General features: G+C 41.1%; 1 protein-coding gene across 1 annotated transcript in view; it reads right to left on the reverse strand.

Annotated features, from left to right (window-relative positions):
• The window catches only part of plekha7b (pleckstrin homology domain containing, family A member 7b), a gene marked incomplete at its 3' end in the record, with an annotated part of 266,506 nt that overhangs the window by 56,584 nt on the left and 200,061 nt on the right, over window positions 1–9,861 (reverse strand). The window contains 1 exon segment of the mRNA XM_084308243.1: window positions 8,924–9,025. Coding sequence (XP_084164369.1) covers window positions 8,924–9,025 — 102 coding nt within the window.

The raw sequence follows: 9,861 nt of genomic DNA on the forward strand, positions 1-9,861 counted from the left end.
TGTCTTGGATCGATGATCTCCTTTTCTGGGCTTTGGCGCTAGCGTTCTACAAGCTTGATCTACCACTACTGGGGACGAAAGACTTCCAGCCCCCAAAATCACCAGGATAAAGTTCTCCACGAATTCAGTGGTGATTTCCCTCATGGGTCCTTGTGCCGATAAACGTCACCAAACGGGAGCCATCCCTCACTACGTCCGCTACATACCGGGGCGGAACAGGGACAATTTGATTCATTTTGATATGATAATGACAAAAGTGATGGGAGTAATTCAGTCAGCAATAATGAAATATATGAAATGAACACTACCACTAACGTATTAGTTCACACCATTATGTTTGTACGTTAATAGAATGGATAGACCCATTTATATAGATTAATAGTAAGAATCAGATTTACAGATCAATGCAGTTGGATTCCTTCATAAACAGATCAAGACAGTGCGTTATACCACAAGCTATACAGCACTACTCAACAAACACATTGGTGCAATATGCATTTTTATTGCATAGCTTAAATTTTTACTACATGTTCCAAGTCTCTTTTTCTTTGTTGTTGTTTAAATATGACGTGATGTGTGCCGCCAGGTGATTGGTGGATGGATATGCTACAGTAAGTCAATGTTCATTGTAGCTTGTTGATTGATTGATTGATTGAAAATTTTATTAACAGATTGCAGAATGGGTACAATACAGTACGGCTCAATACACACAATTGTTAAGGGGATGCAGACCAGACAAAGACTTTCGTCTAGTTTACATCAGGGTCCCCCATTTTTTATTCATAATGCTTGTTGCTTGTTTTAGTTTGTGCACCAACTCAATTCACTGCAAACAATCCAAACTTTTACGATGCATTGATTATTTCTTACACCCTAAATCAGATCAATACCTTGCCCGGCTGCTTTGCCTGAACCCAACGCTATGCTCAGAGAGAATGTATGAACAGCATAGCCTATGAAAACAGCCCAGTGCCCAGAACTATACCACTATGGCTGATTGGTACGTGACTTTCATCCGTATTTAACAGGAAACTATGTGCCTCATTCCCACACACATCCAGCCCTAGGAGCAGATGATTGACGTGTGTGTGTGTGTGTGTGTGTGTGTGTGTGTGTGTGTGTGTGTGTGTGTGTGTGTGTGTGTGTGTGTGTGTGTGTGTGTGTGTGTGTGTGTGTGTGTGTGTGTGTGTGTGTGTGTGTGTGTGGGTGTGTGCGTGCGTGCGTGCGTGCGTGCGTGCGTGCGTGTGTGTTTGTGTTTGCATCTGTACTTTTATTTATAGTGACAGGAGGATGATGATTTATATTTTCTTTGGACAAAATAACACCAAGTAGTCACAGTGTACATCTGCCACATCTTCAGAACACATGGTCTCCAATATCACTGCTACGCCGATGACACACAGTTATATGTCCACTCCGCTCCTGACACCACTGCTGCTACTACTGCCCTCTCCTCCTGCCTCTCTGAAATAAAATCTGGATGAATCACAACCTTCTCCAACTCAACAGTACTAAAACTGAAATCCTTCTAATAGGCCCACCTCACCTTCTCCGTAAAAACCCTGACTGCTCCATATCCATCAACATCCATCTATCCTCCCCTCCCCCACAGTGAAAACCTTGGGTGTTCTATTTGACCCCAAACTATCATTCGAACCACACATCAACAACATCACCAAGACATGTTACTTTCACCTCAGGAACATTTCTCGCATTAGACCACTATTGTCCCACTCCGACACTGAAAAGCTGGTTCATGCCCTAATTTTCTCCTGTCTAGATTACTGTAATGCATTGCTCATTGGCTCAACATCTAAATCCCTCCATAAACTTCAACTAGTTCAGAACACCTCAGCCCGCATCATCACCCGCTGCCCCAAGTTCTCCCACATCACACCCGTCCTCTCCTCACTTCACTGGCTCCCTGTTAAAGGAACATGCCAACTTTGGGGGAAATTTGCCATATACCCTGGAGTTAGACAAGCAGATACATACCCTTTTCTTCTCTGTGCATGTATTAGGGTTAGGGAACAGCCGCACCATTTAGCGTCATTCACTGGAAGTAGGTGTGCCAGTGTAGCATAGTTCCCAACAGTCACGAAATACACTCCAAATACAACTCCAAAACGTTCCTGTAAACATGCTGTGACCTGTGTATTTACCACGTGGAGAAAGATATATTTTTTTTGACATTTTTGTTTTCTAAGCAGATATTTACTCAGAACTTTTTTTTGCCGACCCACTGCTACCTGGGTGCAGTGATTTCATCACCTCAAAAGCCCAGTTTTTTAAATAAAATTAAATAAATTCTCCATGTGGTAAATACACAGGTCACAACATGTTTACAGGAACGTTTTGGAGTTGTATTTGGAGTGTATTTCGTGACTGTTGGGAACTAGGCTACACTGGCACTACACTTCACAGGGAAAACAGAGGCCATCCTGTTTGGATCAAAGAAACGGCTTGGTAAAGAAATTGAAATTAAGGTAAGAGTAGGTGAGAAGCAAATAACAAACAAGGATTCTGTAGTATATCTAGGCTGCATATTTGACAAACATCTTACAGGAGAGGCCATGGCTAAAAAAGCCCACAAAAAAATCTGCCAGAAAACGAAGTTACTAGCTAGAAAAAGGGAACTATTGGACCAGGCAACACTTAAAATGCTAGCAGGCGCATTAGTACAAAGTCACTTTGACTATGCTGCTACCTCCTGGTTTAGTGGCACTCCACAGGTCCTGAAAAACAAACTTCAGACAGCTCAAAATAAATTATTGAGAGTAGTCCTTAAGCTACCTCCACGCACTCACCTAGCGCCAACTTTCTTTAGGCAACTAAACTGGCTTCTGGTCAATACAAGGGTAATTCACATTAAATGAGGTCTTACACACAAGATAGTTCAAAATACAGGTCCAAAATATCTATCCAATTACTTTAATAGATTCCGTGACAAACATTCATATTCCACTAGAAGGAATAGCTATAAACAAGCACTTATGGACACATATAAGAGAGAGGAGCTTGAGCAGTAATGTGACTGCCTATTATTTTTTCTCATTTGGATATTTGGATATATAAAAAACTGTACTTCTATTTTTGTTTTTTATTATTTGTTATGTTATTTTTATTTTTATTAAATTATAATGTCAAATATTGTAAGGAAGGGGCAGGGCTTGATAAGTTGTTTTACTTCCCCCTGTTCCTTCTCGAACACTTATTGTATGGAAATAGTCTTTGACTATTTACCTTTTTGTTTTTTAAACTTGTTTTATGTTTCTATGTCCGAGACAAATAAAAATCAAATCAAATCAAATCAAAGCAGTACTGATTTTATTCTGCCAAAATTCAACTCACTAATGGGCACAAATTATTTTTTATATTCTGCGGCATTGGAGTGGAACAAGCTTCCAGTGGCCCTGAAAAACATCGAAGAGGGGGGAAGCTTTAGACGTGCCACAAAGAAATGGCTAGCCAGTGAAGTATAGAATAGCCACGTCTAGGAAGGAGAGGGTAGGGCGTGTTTTATGGGGTTGCTATATGTTTTATTATGATGCTCTATCTTTTATTATGATGATCTATGTTTTATTACGATGCTCTATGTTTTATTATGTTGCTCTGTTTTATTATGATGCTCTATATTTTATGATGTTTGTCCATGTCCAAAATCAGGGACCATGATGGAAATAAGTGCTTGCACTTTCTCATGTTTTTATCCCTTGGATGCTGTCTTTTACTCCACAATAAAAATCAATCAATCAATCAATTCCAGTGAATGACGCTAAGCTAGGCTAACAGTGTGGCTGTTCCCTAAGCCTAATGCAGTAATGCATGCACAGAGAAGAAAGTGGTATGTATCTGCTTTACTAACTCCAGGGTAGATGGCAAATAAGCTAATTTCCCAAAAAGTTGGCGTGTTCCTTTAAGTATAGGATTTACTTTAAGATCTGTCTCCTCACTTACAAAGCCCTCCACTCCCTAGCACCTGCTTACATCTACAACCTCCTTCAACACCACACTCCCTCCCGCTCACTCCGCTCATCCAACTTAGCCCTTCTGAGCACACCACACTACCGCCTTAAATCCACAGAAAACAAATCATTCTCCTCCTCTGCTCCCTCTGGACTCTGGAATTAACTCCCATCACACATCAAAGAAGCCCCATCTGTAGAAACATTTAAGTCCCACCTCAAAACCCACCTGTTCAACATTGCATACCCTCACTCCTGACCCCCCAACCCCTGCATCACTTACATGTTCACATACGTGCACACCTATATATTATTATTATTATTATTATTATTATTATTATTATTATTATTATTATTATTATTATTATTATTATTATTATTATTATTATTATTATTATTATTATTATTATTAGTATTATTATTATTATTATTATTATTATTATTATTATTATTATTATTATTATTATTATTATTATTATTAGTATTATTATTATTATTATTATTATTATTATTATTATTATTTTTATTATTATTATTTATTTTTATTTTCTTTCTGTCTTGTCTCTAAGCTGTCTCCCTTTCTCTGTAGCATCCCCACCATGTTGTCCTTGTGAAAGTCCATGTACTGCGTTTGTCCATGTCATGTACTGTTTGTCGATGTACTGTAATGTGATGTCTGTAAAGTGCTTTGAGATACCTTATGTAAGGCGCTATATAAAATAATGTATTATTATTATTACTAGGGCTGCCAGTTTATCGCGTTAATTAGATTAATTAATTACACAGCAAATTATTGCCTTATGAAAATTAACTCAAAATTAATTAAAAATAATAATAAAATCTTTGTTTTAAATTTTTTTTTATTTCATTCATTCCATAATAACGTAGAATACACATTTACAGACTTTTTTTTAATATGGTCCATTTGCATGTTCTTGGTATCTGATTCTAGGGACATCTATGGATCTCAGGGAATGTATTCCCAGTGTCAGAAATACTGTGTCTGTTATTAGGCTTGAGTAAATTGTAATGAACCAAATGAGAATATCAATACATTTTTTTTTTTATCTTTGACTGTGAATAACACCATGCAAAAATTTACCAGACGTGAAAAATCTAAGCAAATGAATAAATGGAAGATGATTAAACAGAAGGTTTTGTAGATACAGTACTGAATTCTGCCATCCGGACATATGCCATTTGAAATATGATGATAGAATATAGAATATCAGGGCGGCTAGGTGGTGCAGTGGGCAAGGCGCTCACCACCAATGCAGGAGATGCTGTGTTCGAGCCCAGCTCTCCGCATTGCTATCAGCTTGGCTGGTCGTTCATACTAATACAATTGGCAGTATTAGGGTGTGGGAAGCTGATGGGTGGGGATTGGACGTTGTGGACAGCGACTCCTACAGGTCGGTTGGTGCGCCTGCGCAGCAGAATCAGGAAGCGACGGGGGCGGTGTGCCCTCCAAACGCAGACCCCCGACGCTGAGAGATCGCGCTGTGCAGGTGAAAAGATGCGACTGCTGCTTCCTCAAGTACCGGAGGGGACACGTGATGTAAGGCTTAGTCCACATTGCAGCCGGCTTGTGGGAGGCATGGCCTAACAACGTTCGAGACAGGGGAGGGTAGAATTGGACGATACGAAATTGGGATGGGAGAAAAATAGAAAATGGGAGAAAAAGTAGATAAAAAAAATTAAATATAGAATATCAGGCCTAAAATGGGTATGCGATTAAAATGCGATTAATTAGATTAATTAATTACAAATCCTGTAATTAATTAGATTATAATTTTTTTTTTTGTATTATTATCTTTTTCCTAATTTCTTTTCATTTTTCTCCAATCCCAATGTTAGTCGTTATTAGGGATGGGTACCTTTCACATTTGAACCGGTACCGGTACCTGTGAATCGATACCGGTACCCAACGGTACCTTTTTTCGGTACTAAAAAAAAAAAAAAAAAAAAAAAAAAAAAAAAAGTATACATTTTTTTTTTACTTTTTTTTTTTTACTTTTTTCTTTTCATGTCAACGTTCACACGCACAATATATGCTTACCTAGGATTTGACTTGATTCAACAACAAAGCAGTCGGAGCAATGACAAGCCGAAAACTGTCGAAATTTTATTTACCTACCTCAGTCGTAAAAAAAAATCCAAACTTCAAATAACTACAATTTCGACAGTTTTCGGCTTGTCATTGCTCCGACTGCTTTGTTGTTGAATCAAGTCAAATCCTAGGTAAGCATATATTGTGCGTGTGAACGTTGACATGAAAATAAAAAAGTTCAAAAAAAATAAAAAATAAATTCATAAAAAATATTTTTTTTAATTTTTTTTTAATTTTTTTTTTGGTTTCTCACTTGATTCGATACTCGGTAGTACCGACGTGTTTCGGTTCGGTACCTCAAAAGTACCGAATTCGGTACCCATCCCTAGTCGTTATGCCAATTCCCAATCCCCCTCCTGGTCGTTGCGTACTCTACCCCCTACCGTCGGTCTGGGAGGGTGGAGACTATCACATGCTTCCTCCGACACATGTGTACCCAGCCCACCGCTTCTTTTCACCTGGCAGCATATTACAAAGTATACATATCTCATGACTGTGTTTGTCTGTCCCGAAAATGAATGAATTTTTTGTTTGTTGCCACGACATAGTAGATGACAGAGACAATGTGCCTCAATGACAGACAGCGGTGTTCCAATGCAACACAACAAATACATAAATCGGCCTGATGATGGCGCTATAATCAATGGTCACAATTTGACCATTGAAATATAGGGGGTGGGGGGGGGGGGGAACAATGGCCCGCACAGACTGCAACATCATCAGAGGCAACACTAGCAGGGGCGGCTGACAGTGATGGTGGAGGACACAGCTGGTGAAGCGGTGACAGAGACTCAATCACAAAACAACAAGAATCAAATCAAATCAAATCAAATCAAATGTATTTGTAAGGCCCGACGACAACACACACGTTAATGTCCCCATGGGTCCCGGACACGTCTTCTTTAAACAAGTCAAGAAGAAACATCACAATAAATCAAGGACAAAACAAAAACACCATAAAGTCCAAAACCTTTTAAATAAATGAATGCAACACTCCCAGACATACACCACGCGAAGGTAAGGAAAAACTCACTAAAAACCTAGCAATAGGAAAAAATGCACCACAGGCGATGTGGAGGAGAGAAACCTTAGAACCTAGAAGAGAGAACCTTAGTTCAATGGGGGATCTCCCTTCTTAGATGTCGGTGATAGTAGTGTTGCAATAAAACAGGAGGACAGTTGGTAAGCATGCACTCATATGTGTAATGAAACACAGATAAGTGCATGCGATAGCAACTGAACAAGAAGCAACCAGCAGTAGCAGAAACTGGTGTTGTTATTTTGGGTGTACAAAGTGGTTTAGTATAGTGAGTAGACTAGACCAGGGGTTCCCAAAGTTTTCAGGCCACGACCCCCGAAATAACGGTGTCAGAGAGCCGCGACCCCCATATTATAGGAGGGGGGGGGATTTAAACTTTTTAAATTTTTTTATAAATGGAAATGTATGGTTGAAACATGCAAACGTTCAAACGCACACACACTAATAAGCATTGGAGGCTTTTTTTAAAATTTTATAATTATCTTTTTCCCCCCTCCTTTTTCCGATTTTTCTCCCATCCCACTGTTAGTCGTTATGCCAATTCCCAACCCCCTTCCTGGTTGTTGCGCACTCCCCCCTACTGTTGGTCCGGGAGGCCGGAGACTGTCACATGCTTTCCTCCGACGCATGTGCAGCCAGCCGGCAGCCAGCCTAGCAGCACAGATTCTCACCGGGAGAGTGTAACGTGTGGAAGGTCACACTACCTCCCTCCAGATCCTACCCTCGCTGTGCAGGCGCCCCGACCGAACTGTAGGGGTCGCTGTCCACAACGCCCAGGACCCACCCATCAGCTTTCCCACCCCTAACACTGCCAATTGTGTTAGTATGAACGACCAGCCAAGCTGATAGCAACGCCGAGAGCTGGATTCGAACCCAGCGTCTCCAGCGTTGATGGCGAGCGCCTTGCCCACTACACCACCTAGCCGCCCCAGCATTGGAGGCTTTTAACCAGGGCCGGACTGGGGAAATCATTCAGGCCAGGAAATATAGTGCGAAATATAGCCCCAGTCAGGAAGACTTCATTTCCTGCATTCTGGTGCAGGATTTTTTTTTTTGTACCCTTTAAATGCCAGTGTTTGTGATGGCATCACAGATTATTGTTAAAAAAACAGGCTAGCATATGTATGATTAGCAACAACACTGATTTTGATGGATTTTCAGTTTTTTTTATGTCAGATTGAAAATAATACAATCTTTTATTCAACTTCAGCACTGATCATAACACCACATATTCATTTTATAATTCTAACCATTTAAATGCCAGTGTGTGTGATGGCATATATTACAAATGCAAAGTAGATTTGTCTGGGGGGGGGGGGGGGGGGGGGGTTATTACAGGCTAGCATGTGTCAATGATTAGCAACAACACTGATTTTGGTGGATTTTTCGTTTTTTTGTAAGGGTCCCTCCTCCACCAATCACATGCGGCTCCCTTTGTGTGTGTGTGTGTGTGAGCAAGAGAGAGAGAGAGAGAGAGATAGTTCTCCAACTTGTGTGAGTTGCAGTGATCTCCTGGTTGTTCCCCACCTAGGTTATCTAACTATTGCACCGCTGCAACTAGAAACAATGGCCTGGCCTGCTTGTAAGTTCAGTGGCCTGACGGCGGCTCGCGAACCCCACTTTGGGAACCACTGGACTAGACTGTACACAACAGTTATGACGGTTATGATGGTCACCTGGTTATTAGATACCTGGCACAGGCCTAGTGTGTCTGTGCATGTGTTGGCAGTGGTTGTAATCTTCCTGAAAGATGATTGATGTGTGTGTGTGTGTGTGTGTGTGTGTGTGTGGGTGTGTTGTCTTACAGACCTGAGAGAGACCACTGCGGTTCATCTGGCCTTGCAGGGCTGACCTCAGCCAATCCACGTCTCTCTCCAGTTGGCTGTACTCGTTCCATGCGTTCTCCATCTCCTGCAGAACACACACAGCCATAGCAAGAGCCACTCAACAGGCCGAGGCACTCATCCCACACTCATCCCATTGGTGTGGATCTGAACGGATGGTTCTTGGTATTCACGTTCTTTGAATTCCATAGAACCAAGAACAGTATGGCTATACAGTAGGGATGTCCTCTCCCAGTTCATATCTCTTCTAGGGACTACAGTAGAGCTGTCCTCTCCCAGTTCATATGTCTTCTAGGGACTACAGTAGAGCTGTCCTCTCCCAGTTCATATCTCTTCTAGGGACTACAGTAGAGCTGTCCTCTCCCAGTTCATATCTCTTCTAGGGACTACAGTAGAGCTGTCCTCTCCCAGTTCACATGTCTTCTAGGGACTACAGTAGAGCTGTCCTCTCCCAGTTCATATCTCTTCTAGGGACTACAGTAGAGCTGTCCTCTCCCAGTTCATATCTCTTCTAGGGACTACAGTAGAGCTGTCCTCTCCCAGTTCACATGTCTTCTAGGGACTACAGTAGAGCTGTCCTCTCCCAGTTCATATCTCTTCTAGGGACTACAGTAGAGCTGTCCTCTCCCAGTTCACATGTCTTCTAGGGACTACAGTAGAGCTGTCCTCTCCCAGTTCACATGTCTTCTAGGGACTACAGTAGAGCTGTCCTCTCCCAGTTCACATGTCTTCTAGGGACTACAGTAGAGCTGTCCCCTCCCAGTTCATATGTCTTCTTTAAGGGTCTTCTTCGTTGCCAAGACTTTTCTTGTCAATTAGTATTTTTCGTTGTCATTATTCAACATTAATTATATACTTGGGAATATTCAGGATTTCTAAAGGTCCTTTTTGCCTGATTGAATT

This window comes from Notolepis coatsorum (genome assembly GCF_963971535.1).
Source record: "Notolepis coatsorum genome assembly, chromosome: 2".
In the NCBI taxonomy this organism is placed as follows: domain Eukaryota; kingdom Metazoa; phylum Chordata; class Actinopteri; order Aulopiformes; family Paralepididae; genus Notolepis; species Notolepis coatsorum.